This window comes from Elgaria multicarinata, chromosome 4, assembly GCF_023053635.1.
Source record: "Elgaria multicarinata webbii isolate HBS135686 ecotype San Diego chromosome 4, rElgMul1.1.pri, whole genome shotgun sequence".
Classification (NCBI taxonomy): Eukaryota; Metazoa; Chordata; class Lepidosauria; order Squamata; family Anguidae; genus Elgaria; species Elgaria multicarinata.
This window is the reverse complement of record NC_086174.1, coordinates 114516001-114538777: the sequence shown is the minus strand read 5'-3', so window position 1 is coordinate 114538777 and position 22777 is coordinate 114516001. Positions and strand designations below refer to the sequence as shown.

General features: G+C 42.9%; 1 protein-coding gene across 1 annotated transcript in view; it reads right to left on the bottom strand.

The window, feature by feature from the left end:
- Nucleotides 1–22777, bottom strand: part of LOC134398220 (protein eyes shut homolog) — a 614610-nt gene that overhangs the window by 458208 nt on the left and 133625 nt on the right. Inside the window, exons 13-14 of the mRNA XM_063125472.1 lie at nt 7586–7757; nt 6963–7041 (exon numbers count right to left, since the gene is read on the bottom strand). Of these exons, the coding sequence (XP_062981542.1) occupies nt 6963–7041; nt 7586–7757 (251 nt within the window). The remainder of the gene's footprint in view (nt 1–6962; nt 7042–7585; nt 7758–22777) is intronic.

The window sequence follows — 22777 nt, the reverse complement described above, 5'->3', positions numbered from 1 at the left end:
TCCAGCCATTATTTTTCCTGCCACAATGTCCTAGTTCAGAATCATTCCAGGCCATTGTGAAAGAAGTGAAAAGGCTTTTAGAAAAAGGGGGATTAATTTTTTTAATGGAAAGCCCTCTCCCAAAACTGGGAATTAATTTTGCTCCTACCGTAAAAATGGGAGAAACACACCCACCCCTAAATTTTTGAGCTGTAATTTTTCTGGAACTGCCCAGAGAGTTTTGGCTAAAGCGACAGATCTTTTGACCATCAACGCTGGTTTGATAAGATTTGGAAACTAGCTTTAAAAGATGAGTTGACACAACATAGCAGGTTAGCAAGAGCAGAAATAACATCAGACACATTTGTGGAAAACTGGTTGGACTTTTTCACATTTATTAATGTGAATCCTGGCGAACCTAGACCCCCAATGACTCAGGAATCCTTTTGGTCAGAGGTTCTAACTTAACCTGCATCTTTTTCTGTACCAAGTGCTTATTGAAGGAATGAACCCCCATGCTTTTTTATAGTGGTGCTGTGGGAACATCTATATTGTTGTTGAGTGTTTTCTTTTACTCTGTGTGTTTATTGTATTTGTCCTTACTTGAAAATCAATAAAAATAGTATTAAAAAAAAGAAAAAAGAAATGAAATAAATGAAATGAAATATGCTTTGCTATGAAAAAGCCTTGAACTGGTTTTCCAGCAACATGAATTCCCAGTCCCTGCACCTATCCTACTGAAACCTGGCAGCTTTCTTGCCTGGGGACATTTCTAGGAAGTGGGCAATACAAATTGACCCCAAAAACATGGTGGGGGGAAGGGGAGGGAAGCCTATAGCTATTTTTAATTTCCCATGAGTGTCAGTGGGAAGCATGAAGCCTCAGTTTTCTGAACCTCAACCAAACTGACTCCAAATATGTCAAAGAAGAAGCAGGCTATTTTCTGAACTGCTGAATTGGGGTATGAGTCAAAGAGCATATTTTTGCTAGAGATATTGGAAGTAACTTATAACAGCAACTTTCTGACAGCATTCCTGTCAAGAGTGCTCATTGTCCTAGAAATATGGAAAATTTGGGCATGTCTACAACAGCCCTATATCCCAGGATCATTCCTGTGCACCCAGATGCCACACTGGGGATCCTGGGAGCAGGCAGGGATGATCCCTCCATTTTCCTAGAGTAACCTTTAGGTGTAGAAGGGCCATTTTGCCACGCCTGGCAACCCCCGACCTCGGTTGGCGGTGACACCAGAAGGTCTCCCTACCCTGAAAGGGGCGGCCAGTGGGAGGGTGAATTGTACAGCACCAACCCACTGGCCAGGAATGGCTCACCCTACACAAAAGGTCTGTAAACAGGCCAGTCTGGATGCCCTATAGGATCCCCCCTTTGCAGATCTTTAATAAATGTGGCCCTGTTTAAACCCAATGCTCTGGTGTTGTCTCCTTATTTCTGACCTCTGTCTCGCAAAGGGCCATTGTCCAAAGACAAAGCTGAGAGATTTCTGTAGTGAGACGTGATGTGCCTTTTCTCACAGGTATGTTCAGCCTCATGCTTGTGTGAAGGGGCATTAGTATTAGAAGGCATTAGAAGGGGCATTCGCTTAGTAGTAAAGTATTTGACTGTGGATTAAGTGCCCCCTCATATAACAATATGAAAGAACTATTACATTTAGTTTGAATGGCTTGTGCTTCCTGGGAGGAACCAGGAATGGGTTCCTCTCAGAAGCACACTGCTTCTGGCCTGAGGAGAGAGAGACCGTAACCTGAGAGAGCTCTCTAGAGGAGCCTTTTGTTTAAATAAATCTTGGAAGTTTGTTCAGAAGCAGAGTCTGTTTGAATTTGTGGGGTGCAGTCCACCATCTTTGAAACATGGTGGTAGTGGTGACTGAATCCTAGACAGAAGCAGAACAACAAACTAGTTCACACTGGAATATCTGTGGATTCCCGCATTGAGCAGGGGGTTGGACTTGATGGCCTTGTAGGCCCCTTCCAACTCTGCTATTCTATGATTCTATGATCTCCTCAGGGATTTTTCATTGATGTTGCTTTACAGCCAGTCAGACCATTTGTCCACCTAGCTCAATATTTCCTCCACTGACTGACATGATTCCAGTCAGAGGTATTTTCCAGCCCTACCCAGAGATGCTGAGGAATGAACCTGGGACCTTCTGCATACAAAGCATGTACACTACTGCTGAACTATGTTCCTTCCCCACAAAAAAATGGAAAAGTGGTAAATTGATACACTTCTCTAAGTATCTCTAAGAAAGGGATACAAGTGTCTGACAGGTGTTGAATATCTTTCCATGTCCAACAGGAGAACAATGTGATCACCTGTGCTTCACAATATGTGGATGAAATGGACAAGGGGTCACATGGTAGCCACTATGGGCCTTGCTAGATGAGGCCTTAGCACGCTTTGAGACCCGGTTTCCCTGCTGTGCATCCAGATGACGCAAAGGGGAATCCGGGCCCCACTGAAGCCTCCTCTAACGCGCCATAAGCGAAGTCGCTTATGGCACGCCTTTTCCGCAGCCCCGGCCTGAGGCCGGGACTGCGGAACGTCTAGCAAGGGCCGAGGCTTTTTGAGGCTACTCGCTTACGAGTAGCCGCAAAAAGCCACGGACTGGGCACAGCGCTCAGCGCTGTGCCCATCAGGCCAGGGGGATCCCGGGGGGGAGAGGGAGGACAGGCGACATGGGACACACGGAGGATGGGCGACATGGGACACACGGAGGGAGAGGGAGGACGGGCGACACGGGACACACGGAGGGAGGATGGGCGACATGGGACACACAGAGGGAGAGGGAGGACGGGTGACACGGGACACACAGAGGGAGGACGGGCAACACGGGACACATGGAGGGAGAGGGAGGGAGGGGAAAGAGTGGGCAGGAGGCATGGGAAGGGATCAGGACCGGATGGGGGGGTTTAAGTAAAAAACCCGGCTTACCTTCTCCGGAGTCTTCGGGCCGCATGTGGCCCCTTTAACAACCAAAAAAAAAAAAAAAAAATGGCCGACGTTGCAGGGCTTCTGCAGTCCCTGTGCATCGGCCGTCTAGGAGGCGGGGCGGCGCGCGCTAATGTTAGCGCGCCGTCGCCTTGCCTCCCTGCCGGCTTATCCCGGCAGGTCTAGCAAGGCCCTATGTGACAAGATTTAGACTTAGGCCTAATGTACACCAAGCAGGATATTACACTATGAAAGCACTATGAAAGCGGTATTTAAAAGGCAGAAGCCACACCAAGCAGGATATAACACTGTGAAAGCGGTATGAAAGTGGTGCATGGTATGTGTCAATGGGCCCCAACAGTTGTCAGTGCACTTCAATACCGCTATAAAGCAGTAGTGTGGCTCCTGCCTTTTATATAGTGTTCATGCCACTTTCATAGTGCAATATCCTGCTTGGTGTAGTTTAGGCCTTAGACATGGAAATCAACTTTTCATTTAAACTCTTATATAAATAATAGTAAGCTGAAATGTTAGAATGGCATTTAGAATAGGGTGATCATATGAAAAGGAGGACAGGGCTCCTGTATCTTTAACAGTAATGTAGAAAAGGGAATTTCAGCAGATGTCAATGGAAGAAGATGAAATTCCTTCTTCATCACAACATTTAAAGCTGCAGAAGCCCTGCCCTCTTTTGTATCTGGCCACTCTACTATAGCTAGTATAGCTTTAACTGTTGTGATGAAGATGGAATTTCACCCACTTCATTTGACATCTGCTGAAATTCCCTTTCCTATATTACTGTTAAAGGTACAGGAGCCCTGTCCTCCTTTTCATATGGTCACCCTAATTTAGAAAGAAAAAGCAGAACCCAGACACACTGAAACACTTTAAGTTCCATTGCTTTCAGTAGGATAGATTTAACCACCTGCTTAAGTCTCCAATTGAAATCAATGGGGTGAAAACATTTAGCTGGAGCATGCCCTGTTTTTTTTTGTGTTTTTTAAACGTACGGATATTCAGGTTTCAAATAATTCAGGCTGCCTACTGTGCTTTAGATGCAAGTAAACCTACATTTGAAAACTGTTCTTGGTTTGGAAAATCTACCTCTCTCCTCCGCGTACTACCATTAATTTGGAAAACGACACAAACATAAAACAGTTCCGCTAGTAGTACAGAAGGAATCAGCATCTGTTCCTTAATGAATTAAGTTACAAGGTCTGCAGAAAATTTAATGCCTCTTTTGGAACAAATGAGAATGGAAAATCAAATAAGTCAGGCTCCCTAAAGAAAAGTCACAAACATTAACTGAAGATAATTACTTAGGGACACATTTTCGAAGAGCAACAAAAATGCCATAGTGGAAGGGCTTGTGCTGATGACTCTCATTTCAGGGATTAGTTGTATTCCTTCAGCATTCCTGATTCCTCTCCCTGCCCGCCCCCTGCCCCCACAAAAAACACAATATATGAAGAGGGATGGGACTAGTCAAGTCAGCAGAAATGCTTTTCTATTTGCATATTATGTATTTACATGCCACCATTCAATCATATTGCCAAGGTGGCCTACAAAAATGATAAAGCAATTGCAAGTTGAATATTAAAGAAATATAATAAACTAAGGGTGCTGACTCAGTTGTAGGATCCCACACATATTGGAAGTTGTAGGATCCCATACACACACCTAATATATATAGGATTGTGCACCCTAAAAACCACAAAATCAGAAAAGCAGCATAGAACAGTAAGCAGGACTCATATTGACTTCCTGAATTCAGTGTTAGGTGCTATCCCAGAGAAAAGAAGCATGACTTTCCCTAGACACATTGTCCTCAGTAAGCTGTGTGCACTACCATAGTATGTTGTACACAAGCATAGGATGGTGACTCTAGGACTGGCCATAGCTCAGTACTAGAGAACCTGCATGTAAAAAGTACTGGGTTCAAACAGGGATACCTGCAGTTAAACAATATTAGCCAATACGGATGAAAATGGCCTCTGCCTGAGATTCTGGAGAGAGCCTCGTGTGGCACAGAGCAGTAAAGCAGCAGTTTCTGCAGCTGAAACTCTCCCCACAGCCTGAGTTCGATCCCAGTGGAAGCTGGTTTCAGGCAGCCGGCTGGGGTTGATTCAGCCTTCCATCCTCCCAAGGTCGGTAAAAGGAGTACCCAGTTAGCTGGGGAAAAGGTAATAACGGCCCGGGAAGGCAATGGCAAACCACCCCGCTATAAGGCCTGCCAAGAAAACATCAGCGAAAACTGACGTCCCTCCAAGAGTCAGTAAGACTCAGTGCTTGCACAAGAGGTTCCTTTCCTTTAAGTAGTACTGGCTGGGATGAACCAGTAAAGCAGCAATAGTTGTGTGCAAGTGGCCTCTTGAAATTCTCCATCCCATTATTGGGCAGGGAAACTGGAGGGACCATTTCACTCAATTTCTCCAGGGGTAGGAGTAATTCTCCAAGGACTAATCTATACCAAGCAGGATATTGCACTATGAAAGCGGTATATGGTATCTGTCAATGGGCCCCAACAGTTGTCAGTGCACTTCAGTACTGCTATAAAGCAGTAGTGTGGCTCCTGCCTTTTATATACTGCTTTAATAGTGCAATATCCTGCTTGGTGTAGATTAGGCCCAAGTTTCTAAGGATTAAGGTTCAACATCAGCAGTGGTAGTAGCACAGTTTCTTACCCTTTCCCTCTCTCCCACTAAAATTATGTTGTGTTTTGTTTTGGATTGCTGCAGTAACCTAGTATTGTTCTGGGACTTTGTGGGGCAAAAATGGTGGCCACCACCCAAAAAGTGACCAGATACAAAAGAGGGCAGAGCTCCTGCAGTTTTAACCGTTATGATGAAGAGGTAATTTCACCAGGTGCTGCATGGATACAGATGAAACCTGCTAAAATTCATTTTTCTATACAACTGTTAAAGATACAGGAGACCTGTCCTCCTTTCCATATGGCCACCCTAAGGAGAATATTTGGGCGAAAGTCTGCAAAGTGTGAAAAATATATATCTGAAAATATTTTAAGAAAATGTCTTCTGAGACAGTATTATGTACTGGTAGTTTAGGTCTAGTGTAGTGTGGTAAGTCTGGGTTCTATTCCCCACTCAGCCACAAATCTCACTGATGATTTTGGGCCAGCCATTGACTGTCAAAGTACAATGCAATGATGGAATTCAGGTCTTCCATACAGCTATAACCAGTGTGAATAGTATATAAATTGCACATTGTTAATAACATCCCCAAAACAGTCCAGTAACAATAATTTTCTTTCAGGACCCGGCAATGTGCTGAAGTTGCAATATGTCACAACCTGCATGGCATCAGGCAGAAGATGAACTAAAACTTAATTAGTTCATATTATGGCCTACTGAACATCAAAAGAAATATAGACATTCCAAAGGATAAAGATATGTATTCTCCTGGAGTGCTGACTGCAGGTAGTAAATAGAGTTTAAATGTAATTCCTAAGGCCTATCAAATTATTGAAATATTTAATACGGTTAGGGCTATGACATCCCTGCAAACAATTATAATAAAATGCTTCCTAGCACTAATGTGCTACATACATAGTCAATTAATGGTGTAATAAGAAAACTGAAACAATATGCAAAAAGCTGTGGGTGGCCAATATCACCTACTCCCCCATTTTATAACAAAAACAACAACAACAGAATTAGGCCTTTCTACACCTAAGGATTATCCCAGAAAAATGGAGGGATCATCCCTGCCTGCTCCCAGGATCCCTTGTGTGTCATTTGCATGCACAGGAATGATCCCTGGAAAAAAGGTAGGTGCAGAAATGGCCAGAGTTATATGTGAACCACCCAGAGAGATTCGGATATTGGGTGGTATAGAAATGCAATCAATCAATCAATCAATCAATCAATCAATAAGATCCATTTGTTTTATAACAGTGGTTGTATTGTTCATGGAAGGGTCTTTTATTCAGTGAAGGCTTCTGCCAATTGAAGGGGAAGGGAAGTGATTTTCTGCACACCCACCCCTGTGCCCCCCTCTATCTGCTCCAGACTTACATTAACATCAATTTCACATCTTGAACTGGTCCATCCAGCTTCGCAGCTACATTGAAATCCATCTATGAGATCAATGCATCTGAAAAAAGAAGTCCTGTGTTATAAATCACTCGGCATTTATGCGATGCCGCACCAGACTTATTATTCTGTTGTACCCAAACATAAATTTCAGACTAATCCTGGTTGTACCCCATTAAACATGATAGAAATGTCCCTATAACTTGATTGTGTCAGTCCCTTCCTGATGTACTTTAAACATGCACACATATGCTGCTACTCTCCAAAGGAAGAGAATCTTATTTCAACCTGCTGGAATGCAAAGGCTGAAGTAGTACTTGCAAGTATATTAAAGTCTAATTAATGCACAGTTATTGAAAATTACTTTATGTTATTGCACTCAAATGAAAGAAGAAATGAGATAATGTAGCACTATATTGCATTAGCTTAAACTGGCAACATCTGTCATCCTTTAACTGTGCCTGTACTTTTACTTTATGGAATGGCGTAATTAGAAGTATCTTCAGCAACCTTCCCTGACATTAAATCTTAAATGTTGCTAGTTCCTCTTCTTCTTCTTTTTTCCTTAAGGGTAATAATAGTAAAATAAAAATAAAAATAGCCACCTCCCATGAAGACAAGGCGCTGATGTGCATTCATCAGCATTTGTTTCACAGTTCATTCCAATAAAACCACTTCGGCAGTAGCACTTATAGTAGTTGATGCCATCAATGCAGCTTCCGTTGTTAAGACAAGGTGCTGAGATACATTCATCTATATCCACTTCACATCGGTTGCCTTGAAGAAGAAGAAGAAGAAGAAAAAGAAGAAAAAAACCAGCACAAAAGCATTACAATCAAAACTCTAAATCTTTTAAAAGCTTTTAAAATCTATATCTATATACCTTTGTGTCATTTTTTGGTTCTTGTTTATTAAATAAAAAAATCTTTCTATATATATACACACCTGCAACTCTGCAATTTAAGGTTAAACCAGAGCTGGTGGGTTCATTTGGTAATTGGGGAAACAGTTGTGAGCTCCACCGCAAGAAGGCTGCCACTGGGGGCAAGGTGAGTAACTAAGAACAAGTAACTCACTCAAAAGGCAAGGCAGACATGAGGGCTGAGCTCCAACACACTAAACAATTACCACAGCCCAGCAAAATGAAACAAAAGGAAACGTTGTGATAGCTGGTGATCCTGGCCATTGTGAGATTTCGAAGGCAAAATCACATGAAAAGCAGGAATCACATCTCACGAGAGAAGAATTGGGCAGGTCTGCCTCATGTGACCCAGCCTCATTTTGGCTGGATTGGCAGCATCACTCCCCCTCCCTCTCTTTGTATACAGGTTTCACCAGGCATGTGCTGAATCGGGGCTATGCATGCCTACGTTAGTAGGGTGACTATAAGAAAAGGAGGACAGGGCTCCTGTATCTTTAACGGTTGCATAGAAAAGGGAATTTCAGCAGGTGTCATTTGTATATATGGAGAACCTGGTGAAATTCCTTCTTCATCACAACAGTTAAAGCTGCAGGAGCTATACTAGAGTGACCAGATTTAAAAGAGGGCAGGGTACCTGCAGCTTTAACTGTTGCGATGAAGAGGAAATTTCACCAGGTTCCCCATATATACAAATGACACCTGCTGAAATTTCCTTCTCAATACAACTGTTAAAGATACAGGAGAGCCCTGTCCTCCTTTTCATATGGTCACCCTAACTTTAGAGTAAAAATAAAGATAAGGTTCAGCTGCAAAATGCAGTTTGGCCCTTTCTGACCTGAAAGAGCAAGCCAGGAATGGGATCCAGAACTGAGAAAGATGTGGAAGGAAAATCTAAGGCACGATAAAGGGGACTATGGTGGACACCACACTAGTCCAGTGACAAAGCTAGGAAAGGGTTAAAAGCTGAGCGTGAGGTGAAAGGGGGTGGAGACAACAGAAAAGGAGGGCAGAGAAGGGACTTGGAAGATGCTGATGAAGAGCAAGAAGTGGGGAAAAGAAGGGTCAAGGCCACGCCTTAGAGGGTGGCATGACTAGGGTGACCATATGAAAAGGAGGACAGGGCTCCTGTATCTTTAACAGTTGTATTGAAAAGGAAATTTCAGCAGGTGTCATTTGTATATATGGAGAACCTGGTGAAATTTCCTCTTCATCACAACAGTTAAAACTACAGGTGCCCTGCTCTCTTTTAAATTTGGTCACTCTAGTATAGCTCCTGCACCTTTAAGTGTTGTGATGAATAGGGAATTTCACCAGGTTCTCCATATATATAAATGACACCTGCAGAAATTCCCTTTTCTATGCAACTGTTAAAGATACAGGAGCCCTTTCCTCCTTTTCATATGGTCACCCTACATGACTGGTGTTGAACAGCCGAGACTGTGGCTGGATATTCAGAGACAGAGGCTAATAAAACTGAGGCTGTTTCAACTACAGTGGGGCCTGCGAAGCCATTTCTGGTGGCTTTCCAGACATCCTTCCTCCTGCACCTGCCATGGCAGCAGTGCCTGGGGTGTCTAGCATTAGCAAGGGAAATGCTCCCTTATCTCTGATCTACCATGCGAGATAAACAAGGGCTCTAGCGCTGGCAAGTCAACTCCTAGGCTTGTGTGCATGTGCACCTATGTGTGTATGTGGCCTCCTACTGCCAGGCAGTGGCCCTTGGGCCAAAACATTTGTGCACCTCTGAACTACATCCTGACCTGGCAAGCCAGGAGAACCAGTAGATGAGAAGCAACTCCAGAGGAGAAGGAACCTCAGAGAAAGGTGCAATTCAGAGCCCTGAAGGACAGAAAGTGGAATAGGGGCATGTCTACACCACACAGGGTTGCAGGAGGGAGGGGGGATTTCATGGTATTATGCTCATGTGATCCTCCCCCTCAGTCTACACGCGGTGTGTGATGTTCCAGGAGGACGGAGAACGTTGCGTCTGCCTTTTTTTGAAAAAAATATGAAGATGAGCGCTCGAGCGCTTGAATGAAAAAGTAAGTTGTTTAAAAATAAAAATATTCCTGCTCCCCCCACCCCACTCCTCAGTTGCTCACGAGGAGCTGGGATGAAACCGCGATGGCAAGCCACACCTCCCGCGGTCTCAGGACCATCCCGAGATAATGGGAAAAAAACGTGATTAAAGGGTAGGGCGATATCCCGGTGAAGGGGGGGATCATCCCTCCCTACTCTTAGGATCCCCTGTGCATCATGTGGATGCACAGGGGCGATCCCCAGGATATTGCCCTGTGTAGACATGTCCTAGGTGAAGGTGTTAACCCTGACCAGCTTCTGAGAGATTTCCTGTATTTCTGTTGGTTGAACATACTGTAAGTTGCTGAATAAGCCTAGTTGATTGATTCAGGGAATCGAGGAAAAGGACATGAATCCCTATGATGTTGAACTTGCCCAGAAAGTCCAGACATCCAGATTCCACTTTACAGTGGAAACCCCATTGTTTATGAGATTTGTAATGCCTAATGAGCAGACAGAACATCTACTTTTCCTTCCTCCTGGTATTATAAATGGGGGAAATTCCCTTAAGATGTGTAATTAAGATATTGGTAAATCATATTGGGCAACTTATAAACTCAGACATGCGGCTTGTCTAAACGCTCGAAATAACGCTTCGTGGCTGCGCACTGTGCCCCATTGTTTATATGATGCAACCGCCAACTCATAGCCACATGCAGCTTTTCCCTTTGTTGATTTACCATTGCTCCGATGTCACCACTGTTGTCCCTTCGTCTGCCAGTGGTGGCTTCGGTTCAGGTTTAGAAAGTGGACATACCAGGGGCAGGTCCCAGTGCAGGATAGGTGCAGGAATGCGGAGCAGGGAGCAGGCTGGACAAGCTTAGAGGAATGGCTGCCATGGTGATGTGAAACTCCGGGCAAAGTAAGAGCAGTAATATAGAAAGTAAGGAAGAAAGTAACAGGCTTTCAAAGTTGCACAGCATCCCCCCCTCCAAAAAAAGTTCTCATGGTTTTCTGGTCCCTCTATTTCATCCCATTCTCACCATCTGACAATGGCACTGCAATTTTTCCTGAATGGATAGCCTGTGTTCTGTCCTGCCATGTAAATCTAGCAATGTTGCTTCGCAGCAGTGATGCTGTAGGGTTTGCAGGGAATTGGTGAGCAGTGTGGCGTTATTTAGATGCCCCTTGCTGAGGACAGGACCTATACTATTAAGAGGTTCTCATATACGGTTTATAGAAACCACATCTGTATGCTCTCCTGTGTGCCACACAAACTATGTTTCCCTCCTGCAGGCCACATATAAATATATATGTATGTGTGTGTGTGTGTGTGTGTGTGTGTGTGTGAAATTCCAGTAGGAGGCTTTCTTGATCTGCAGTTGTAAAGAGGAGGTGTTAAAATGCTGTTAGTATACAGACAAAGCAGCAGAGCTCTACAATACTTTCCCTTTGAGCTCGTACTCCACCTGCATAAACTCAAAAGACTTTCTTTTGAAGTCATTCACTCCCTTTTACATCAGAGGGTTGAAAATCCTTCTATAGTGTCAAGCTTGCAAGAAATGTGACTTCAAAAGAAGAGTCACTCCACTTCTCTGGTCTTTGGCTACCCTGTTGCATGTAAACTCCAAACCTAAGGGAGACAATTTTCCTCCCAGTTCCAAGGCTTCTGCTTTGGTGAGGTCAGAATGACACTCTTCCTCCAGAAATCTATGGCTTTTATTTGGACATTCAATTGCTACAGTTCCCAATACACGTCATCTGTTCCAGTGCTAAAAAGTAGCCGTCAGTGGTTTAAGAATTGTGGCCTTGATCTCGTAAGGGATAATGTTGATTCTATAAATCAACAAGAGCATTCATTAAATTGGAATAAACCACCATAATTAAGGGGAACCTGAATCTTTCCAATTAGAGCTATCATATTACACACTCTTACAATATGGGTTTGCAGAGACACTGTTCCTTCCATTCCTATTAACTGAACTAATGGAGCATTTAGTGTACAAGGTGAAGGGCTGTGCTTTGGAGAGCTGGAGGTGCTGAGTTCAAATCCAGTCATTTACTCTTGCTAATAATATTTGTAGAATCATTAATCACCATCATACTCAGCCCTAGCTTGCATTCTCCCATTATTTGCATCCTGAATGCTCTTCGACAAATGCTGTCAGCTCATGAATGGTTTCCTGTGTGCCATTGTACAATGCTATTCCACTTGAAAATTATTTCGCCTTGAAACACCAAGTCAGTTAAGCACAAGGAAGAAACCACAAACCGCACAATCCTATGCATGTCTACTCAAACATAAGTCCCACTTATTTCAATAGTACTCACTCCCAGGAGAGTGTGTTATTCTAGAGTAGGTGCTGCCCCCCCCAATCCAGATCCTAAAAGCCCCCTACCTCCAAGAGTCAGATCGGAGTGACTTGCCTATGCCAGAGAACTTTTTTAAAAAATGTAACTCCCACATACATATTTAAAGTAATACGTGTTTTGGTCCTCAGATGCATGCATAGAAGAACAGAGAGTTTGCATTGCCACTTCGTTCATATTATACTCTCTTACAGTGCATAATGGTTCAGTGCATAATTTAATGATATCCTGAAAAACCTTCCACCCCCATCAGTTTTCTGGAGGTTTCTTGCTTGCTCAAGTGACTCCACCCCTTCTTCCTAGTTGACCCTTCTGCCCGCAATTGCCTCCCAACATGCCCATGTGCCTCTCAGTATTATCTTGCTGCCTTCAAATGCCTCCCTTGTCACAACCCAGCCATATTCTCTGAATGTTGTCAAGGGAGGGGTGAGGCAGTAGTTCATGTTTAAAAAGTGTTCAGGGCTTCATAGGAGCCTTGTCATCTACTCTGAAAGGAAAGGCTTCATTCTCTCTCGTTCTCTCTCTCCCCCCCCCCCTGCCAACCTCTCTCTCAGTTTAAGCAAAGAGATGTGGAACTTCAGAAGCAGTAAGTCTATATACACCAGTTCCTGGGGAACATGGGTGGGAGGGTGCTTTTGCACATGTCTTGCTCGCATGTCCCTGGTTGACAGCTGGTTGGCTACTGTGTGAACAGAGTGCTGGGACTAACTGGAACTTTAAGAACATAGTTTTATGTTTAAGGAAAAATCAGTCAAAGGCAAAGAGGACCAGACCAGAGGGATGATCTGGTTACATGATTCGCAGCGATTCGTGGAGTTTCTTCAAGAGTAAGGGCTTAACCTTTTTTTAAAAAATAAAGTAGATATGTGACCACAATGCATATGGCTTTGGACTTCTGTTTTGTTGATGTTGATTGTACATGTACAGAATTGCTTTACATTCCAAGAGATTTTATTTCTTTGAGAAATTATGACTGATCCATGCAAATATTATAAGATGAACTTTTTTTATTCTAATCCAGCAATTGCAGAGTTTGGTTGGTTATATTACTACTCTCAACTGAATCTTCACTTGACATCTTAAGCCTCTCATCATAATACATGTTTCCCAGATCTCTGTCTTCCTAGGTGGGACACTTCTAAAACCTGATGTTCCTAATTACTTGTATATTAACCGCTGATTTGGAAATGATGAGGATTTAATAAGCTGCGGGGGCACAAAAGACCATGACAGAAATCCTGCGCAGAGTTAGGGAGCTTAATGCTCACCAACCTCAATGGGATTTAAGCAGTTTAACTCTGTGCAGGATTGTGGCCTATATAAATTCTAAATGCAGCACCTCATTGAAATTAGAGAAAGGTATGCCGTTTCCTTTATCCCATGGTAACTACTGCTCAATGATTAGATGCTGCTAGATAATGTTTCCAGCAGGGCTGCTAAGAGGGAAGGTACAGATCACCTACTTTTTAGAAACAATCAAACAAAAACTTCTTTTTGCATTTGAACTGCCCAGTAAGGGGGGGGGGGGGGCGCACAAACTAACAAACCACTGAGCATACAGTGCAATCCTACATGTTTAGTGAGAAGTAAAATCCATTGAGTTCAATGGATTTTCAGATGAAAGGATATAGCTTTGAAACCTTAATAAACAAATAATGGCCTCTGTTTGGGGACGCGCACACACACACACACACACACACACACACACGATACTAGTTGTTAAACTTTCACATTTCAACTGTTTTTTCACTTCATTGTTCTCTGGCAATCAAACTCCAGGGCATACATCCAGCCAACTTGTTAGCAGGCAATATTCCATCTAAACAGATTGGCAACAGTATAAACAGCAAGGTACTGATGTTTATGCATTGGGTGTGGGAACAGAGAGACAGTGCTGGCAGTCCAGAAATAAATACAAAAAAGAAATATCAGAAGAGCATTTTCTAATCCATTTATAACAAGGGCAGGATCTAAACTACTGCTTTAAAATGGTTTATAACAGTGGTGACAACTGTTGGGCCCAGGACACACTCCATATACAATTTTTAAACCATTTTCAAAGTATCATATCCTACTTGGTGTAGATCTGGCCAAGGTTGGAGAAATAGACTGGTCCAGGCTGGATTTGCAGGATCAGGGAAGGAAAAGAAGTCATTGTAGCTTATTTTCCTGCCTCGAATGTGCCAGTCACAGTCTGCATCATTATCATAACTACCCTCGCCAGGTGCAGTTTGTTATGTCATCCAAGCCTGCCAAGGGTGCACGGCAGGTGGGTTTACAAACCACCCCACAACCCCTGGTTTGTTCCTTTTAAAAGTAGCCCCAGATACAGCCCTAAATGCAGGTAGGAAACACAGAAAAGAACAACAATTTGAGTGGTTCAGTTTTGCCTCCATACTGCTACCAGGGGGGGGGGGGAAACATTTTTTTTTTAATCACAAAAATGACTGTGATGAATTTGGCATTCCAGAGCCAAATCATGAGTCATGAAAATGCCAATTTCATTTTGCTCCCTCTCTTCCACTGAAAGCACATTGGCAGCAGAATGAAATTGGGCAATTAGGAAGAAGATGGCAAGACTGGATTGTACTACCAGGCAAATTACCAGCCAATTCAGCTTGGAGGCATCAAACATATGCTATAGATGCAGAAGATGGGTGGCCAATCCAGGACATGATTAGTTGTTATTTTAAAAAAACTTTAATCCATGCAATTAGGCAGCAGCAGACCCTGCTCCATTTGTCATATCAACGAGTACCATAACCATGCATGCAAAAGGGCCATCCTCTGTTGCCAAATAAGAAGTCAGAGCCTCCGTTACAACACATACGTTGCCTGCTTTTGCCTGATAGTGAAATCTGGGACTATAGCCCAGATGTCAAGACTGACTTACTCACCCACCCTGGTCTTCAACACACCACATTTGAGAAAACCACTGCTGCTAACCTGCTTTCAAAATGTAGCCAGATTAAGATACGGCTGCAGCATTGCAACTATTTCACTTTGGTCTGAAAATTCCCTCACTTGTGAGGACCTTATTCTTAAACGTCTAGAAGAAACCTCCTAGGGGAGCTTTGGAAGCCACAATCAATACTGTCACTGAGTTGTCACAATGCCTGAAGTAAATCTGTATGTGAGAGAGAGAGCAGCCAGCTTTACGAAAAACAGGAGAAAGCTGAAGTGGTGTTGATGAGAAGGGAAAAACACTTTGACAATATAGTTAAGATACTGATCTAACACACTTGGCCTCTGGTCATTTGAAAAACTCTGAATTTACAGAGTTGCTATTAATCCTGAACTCTGAAGTACCTAGGCTAACAAGTAATTCCTTACATTACATCCAGCACACTAGAAAACTAAATCCACTTCTGTGGGACAACATTCCAGACTTTGTGAAATCTGTATTCGTAGCAGCAAGGCTTTTCTTCGGGGTCTTGCAAAAATAAAGGAAAGAAATATGTAGATCTTTAAGTAATGCTGGAGCAGCCTGTCTGCCCATGAACAGAAATATCATGTCTGTGTCCTACATTATTTACCTACTGATGTCCGTTACAGATTATTGCTGCGACCAAATTGCTCTGTGATATTGTTCAGTCCGATCGTGTTCTCACAGCAGGGCCTTTTTCTGTGGAGGTATCATCCCCAGAGAGGTTCACCACCTAACTTCACTTTAGTTCAAGCATCTAATAAAAATGTTCATATTCTACTACAGTATTGATTTTGCAATAAATGCCGGCAGTGTATATGATTTTATTATCAAGTTCCCAGGTATTTTTTTTTTAAAAAAAAACCCAATCACCATTGTGATTCTAATTATGTTTATCAGGAAGGAACAGCCTTTACTTTGCTCTTGTTTTTGTAATCAGTTTGTTTCCCATTACTTTAAATTATCTCAAGTTATGTGTTTATGTTTAACTGTTGTTTTCTGTGTTATTATGAAACCAAACTGGACACTTGTTTGATTAAAACGGCATATAGAAGGTTTAAAAAATAAATAAGGATACAGACACAGATCAGCTTCTGTACTTAAGGCACAATTGGGTGCTTGTTTAGACAGAAAAAAGACCTACAACTCCCATCATGCCCTAGCCAGCATGGTTGCTAGATCATGCTGGGGGTTGTAGGTCTTTTTTCTGCCTAAACATGCATATGATTGTGCCTTCGTGTGCTAACATGCTGGCCATAGGACTGAAAGGTTGACAACTGAGAAGGAGCCCACAGGAGTCCAAATCTTGTAGACCCCCCCCCCAGTTATAGACCAGAACAGTGAGTCAAACTTATCACCACAGTGGAAGTGAGCACCTGCTTCCTGGCCATGGGTGTAGACAAAAATGTGTGGGCCACCCCTAGGTGAATCCTTTCACTTTTCACACTGTTGTTGATAAGCCTCCAGAGCAAAAGATAAGAACCATTGAGCACAGCCCAGAATCACTTTTAGAAAACAATCAAATCGCTGTTCCTGGACATGAGTAATTACAATCCCAGGACTAACAACTTGCAACAAAACACACATCAGTCAAGAGAGCTTAAACAAAAGATAAAGGCAACTCAAAAGAACACAAGAACAGCCCTGCTGGATCAAACCAAAGGCTGATATAGTCCAGCAGCCGCTTTCCTGTAGTAACCAGCCAGATGCATCTGGAAAGCCCACAGGGAGGCAACAGACCTCTCTTGCTGTTGTTTCCCAACTACTGGCATACAGGGGCATATTGCCTCTTCTTCTGGAGGTGGTGTAAAACCATCTCGTAGTCATTGATAGCCTTACCTGCCATGACTTTAACGGTTGACATTTCTATAGTATTCATTGTCTCTGTTTCTGTATTTGCCACATTGCTTAGTATCATTCTGGGACTGTCCATAAAAGTAGGGCTGTGCACAGCCTCCTTGCTCTCAACAGGGGGAGAAGACATACCTTTTAAACTGGCATATCTTTTATCCCAACCCCAGTGTTCTCTCCCTGTTGTCTCCAGCCTCACTACACGAGGATATTACCTTCAGCAAGATTATTTTTTTAACTCACACGTATTGAATAAAACTCAGCTGATAAGGTTGTTGAACCTAATATGCTATTGATTTCATCTTTGAAAGATTTATTATAGGTTAATGGCTAACTCTAAAGGCTTAGAATTTGTATTTTGGGGTCATTTACAGATTTATTGCCAGGAATTATTTTAGCTCTGTTATATTAAATCAAATTAAATGGCTGCTGTATGGAGAGGTGAAATTTGAATTGCTAGGTCAGCTTGGAGGTAAATATTTTTGCTCAGATTTTGAACAGCATAGTACCACAGAGTTCACCATTTTGCCTACTAGCAACAAGAAGAAAACATGGCTAATTTTACAAGAAATGAGGACAGAAGGTATAGAAATACCGGCATTCAACAGAGTTCAGTTCATGTAGGTTGATAATTTTTTAAACTTTGATTTAAGTTAAATGTCAAATATTGCCCATAGAGCATCCTAAGGCTAGATTTGTCCTTTAATCTAAAAAGTGGCTGCATGAACAATGTGATTTTTTTTATCAGTTCAACCAGCTTTTGATGTATTCTCGCAAAGCTTTATTTCTAGCATCATGACACGAGGCATTAAAAAATGGGACCTCTCTGTTGTATTAAGATGATCCAGATCTTTGCATTTGGTGTGTAACATGCTACTAGGCAGATTCTTTGGTTTTGTCTCTTTTCACAGAAGGCTGAGTGAATACTGCTAAGGGGCATCACCCCGACAAAGATCAGCAGTTCTAGATCTCACTGATATCCTTAACTCTTCCACTGAAAAAGGAAAGGACTTATAAAGTGCTGTACTTGGGTTGGATTGTAGTTGCTCCCATGCTTATTGTTCCACATTTACACCATGAAAGTGATATGCTGCACATTGTGGCTCTCCTTGGTGTGAACACAGGACAAAGAAGACTTGTGTGCATTTATGGAGGATTTTACATGCAAGGTTTCTGCAACTCCCTGTTGAAAAATTACCTCCCTGTAAGAGATCTTATCTTGTGCAAAGTGGCGCTTGCTGGTATTGCTATCAAGCCAGGACAATTCAGGGCTAACAAGGACAATTATGCACACACTTCCCAAAACTTTTCTTTATTGGACCTCTTCAGACACACACTAAGCCATGGTTAGGTCACTAACCTTTTTGCAGTAAATGGTTAGTGAGTGTGTTTAAACCATGGTTATGGACCCACCATGGTTAGGAATGGTTCACATGACACACTAAGTCATGGTTCACACAGCACACTAAGCAATAATGTTTAGCTCAAAATGTTTAAGCACCATGGCTCAGCATGCCATCTGAACAGGGTCAGTGTGTATAAGATGGGCAATAGCTCAGTTATATCCTTCAGTTTGTTCTATCAAAGAAAGCAATGAATATAAGAAACTTTCACTGAGAAATGCCTATGGTGGAAAAATTATATGTTGGCTAAGACTCACACATTTGATGTTCCTCACAAATTATTCAATATCCCTTTGGATGAGTGGCATTGGCGTGCAGACAGGGGGTTCAGGGGGTTCAGCTGAACCCCCAAATACGCTGCCGCCGCCATGTTTGCCCCGTCCCTGCCAAAATACCGGGGTTGTGGTTACTGGGCCCGCAGCAACCACAACTCCAACTTACCGGGCCTAAATTTCTCCCGTGAGTGGCGGCGGCCATCTTGAATCTCGCCCGAACTCACGCGAGATCTCGGCAGCTGGCTGGGAACTCTGTGAGACCCAGCCAACAGCCGAGATCTCACGTGAGTTCGGGCGAGATTCAAGATGGCCGCCGCGTGGGGTGGGCGATGAGAGCAAGGTGAGTGGTTGGGGGCTGCATGCAACAATGCAGCCTCCAGCACCCCACCCCCAGCTCAGAAGCAGCAGAAGCAGAAGCAGCAGCAGGAAGAAGCACAAGAAGCAGCAAGAAGAAGCAAGCAGGAGGAGGAGAAGATAGAGGAGGAGGCAAGACTGAGGTTTGTGTGTGAGAGAGAATGTGGGGGTGCATGGGGTCTTTGAGTGAATGCACGTGTGCATGCATGTGTGTTTTTGGAGTGAGTGATGCTGAGTGTGTGTATGTGTGTGCATGCACACGTGTGCTGACAGTGTGAGTGTATTGATGTCTGAATGGGATGCCTGGTTGTTTGACTGAATGAATGCATGTTTGTAGTGGGGGTGGCTGTAGTTTTCTGTGACTTGGGGGGATGATTTGGAGACAGAAAAAGTCCTACAGCTCCCAGCATGTCCCAGCCAGCATGTTTACTTCTGAGTAGACATGCATGGGGTTGCACAGGGCTCTTTTTAGGGTTAAGGTTAGAACTAGGTCCAAGAGAAGTCAGCTTGAGTTAGGGTGCAATCCTATAGACAGAAAAAGTCCTACAGCTCCCAGCATGTCCCAGCCAGCATGTTTACTTCTGAGTAGACATGCATGGGGTTGCACAGGGCTCTTTTTAGGGTTAAGGTTAGAACTAGGTCCAGGAGCTTGTGCTTTTGCGAAGTTAGGTTGAGTTAGGGTGCAGTCCTATAGACAGAAAAAGTCCTACAGCTCCCAGCATGTCCCAGCCAGCATAGATGGCTTGGGCATTCTGGAAGTTGTAGAACTTTTTTTCTGTCTGAACAGGCAGAGAATTGAGCCCAAGGATGGTAACAATATATCATAGAATCATAGAATAGCAGAGTTGGAAGGGGCCTACAAGGCCATCGAGTCCAACCCCCTGCTCAATGCAGGAATCCACCCTAAAGCATCCCCCACAGATACTTGTCCAGCTGCCTCTTGAAGGCCTCTAGTGTGGTAAGGTTCCTATGGACAAATAAAAGAGGATGTATTAAAAAATGGAAGAGTGGCGTGAAGATTGCAACCCTAGTTGCTTTTTATATATGTATATTGCCTGTATAGGTTGGTCTCAAGGTGGCTTACGTCTGCACAAAAGCAAAACATAGAATATCAGAGTGTAATTGGCACTAAAGTTACCCCCCAAAAAGCACCAAAATACAGAGTCCAGTCAGGGGATAGTCTCATTGAAATTGGTTGGGCTTTCTTCTGAGGAAGCAGGTGTAGGATCACTCTATAAGTCTTTGCAGTGCAATCCTGGAGTTGTCTAGTGATTTCAGTGAGACTTAATCCCAGGTAAATGCGTATAGGGTGTTCCATGTTGCCGTCATGACTAGTAGCTGTTCACAGATTCCTTCTCTTCCATAACTATATTGAATTCCTTTTTAAAGCCATCTTAGCTACTGTACTTATCACTCACTCCCAATATCTAACTATTTTTGCCTTTTTCATACTCTTTCTCTTCGTCGTCATCTTTCACTTAACCCCCACTCACCTAAATAATTAACCAGTTGTGGGGGGGATGACCCATCAATTGAAGATGAGTGGAGGCAAAGGACTATTCCGCTTTGGACAGCAAAATGTCTTGGGCCAGCCCTGGCAGGAGCTGGCTATAATTTAGATACTGAACAACAAGCATTGGGTTTCCTAGGTGTACAGGGCCCAGGTGTCTCAGGCAGGATCTACACTACTGTTTTCATAGAATCATAGAATAATAGAGTTGGAAGAGGTCTATAAGGCCATCAAGTCGAACCCCCTGCTCAATGTAGGAATCCACCTTAAAGCATCTCTGACAGGTGGTTGTCCAGCTGCTTCTTGAATGTCTCTAGTGTGGGAGAGCCCACAACCTTCCTAGGTAACTGGTTCTACTGTCATACTGCTCTAACAGTCAGGAGGTTTTTCCTGATGTCCAGCTGGAATCTGACTTCCTGTAACTTGAGCCCATTATTCCGTGTCCTGCACTCTGGGATGATCGAGAAGAGATCCTGGCCCTCCTGTGTGTGTCAATCTTTCAAGTATTTGAGGAGTGTTATCATGTCTCCCCTCAGGCTTCTCCTCAAGGCTAAACATTACCTCTGTTTCCTTTCCCCTCCGGGACACTCATACCTCTCCTGTCTGCACCCTCTCTCCCTCTTCTACCCCACACATAGGGGCATTTCTCTCTCTTCTTTCCCCAGGGCTCCCCCTACGCCAATCCTCTTCTTCTGCCCTTATTTTATTTAGAGTATTTTTATTTAGAGTATTTTTATCCCGCACCTCAGCCTAAAAGTCTCCCGGAGCGGCTTACAATTGATCAGTAAAGAAGACTGATGTGCCCTTGTGACGGTTTCCCATCCTCTCTTTTCTCCTTCATCTCCTGTCTTCTGCCAATAGCCCCTTCACGGCCTTCCAGAGATGCCCCTAGTTCCAGATCTCCTACACTCCCCCAAGTTTTCCAAATCTTGCCAGCCAGCCCTCTCTTACGCTAGGCTCGCAGCCACCCCTCGTCCTCACTATATTCACCCCAGAAGTCTCTCTCCTGGACCTCATTCCAAATTCTTTGCTCAGCAGCACACAGGGCAATCTTTTAAAATCATTATTAGGGCATTTGATGTATGGTGTATTCTCTGTATGGTGCTGGAACTTAAGATGACACTCATTGTTGTTAATGTGATAGAATCTGTTTTAAATGTGAATCTGTTTTAGTAAGTTTGGATTAGGTCATTATCTGATTAAATTTAAAGATGGTGAAAATTAACTGTATCTTTATATATGCCTGGTTATCACTACAGCAAAAAAATAGTATTCAGAGTCTCCATTTTAAAATGTGTATTTTTAAAGTACAGATTACTTGTTAATTAAAAAAAATACAGTTTACTTCAGTTTTCGTTTATTTTGTTTGTTTGATGAATGAAAAAAAAGTCCTTTATTACTATATATTTAATCAATGTTTACCTTAAAAAAAAATCCCTGGCTGAACCCCCTAATGAAATGTGCTGTGCACGCCTATGATGAGTGGTAACACAGTTGTTTGGTTTATAAGGGCTTTCTCCGCTGTGGCACCCCGGTTGTGGAATGAGCTCCCCAGAGAGGTCCGCCTGGCGCCTACACTGTACTCCTTTTGTCGCCAGCTGAAGACCTTTTTATTCACTCAGTATTTTAACACTTAATTTTATCTTAAATTTAAATTTTACTGTTTTAACTCTGTATTTTAATCTTATATCAATTTTGCTGCGTGGTTTTATCCTGGTTGTGCTTTTCATAGTGTATTTTATATTTGTGTTTTTAGGCTGTTGGTTGTTTTATTATGGTTTAAATTTTTGTGAACTGCCCAGAGAGCTTCGGCTATTGGGCGGTATAAAAATGTAATAAATAAATAAATAAATAAATAAAATAATATGGCCATGTCTTCGGTGATAATGGAGCACTAGGAATACAGAGTTCAGTTTAGACACTCCGTAGCCCCCATAAAAATGTTGTGGGTGGTTGTGGGCTGCCAGGGGTTGTATGAAGGTGCTGATTATAAAACTGGTGATCACTCATGCAATTGCAGCAGCTCAAAACAAATAGACATGGAGTCGTGGCAAATAACAATGGCAGAAAAATTGATATATCAAAGGAAATTAGTTAAAGAGCAAGGCCAAATGTCTGATTTTTACAAAATATGACATTATTTTATTTCATACAGCAATCTTTGTCA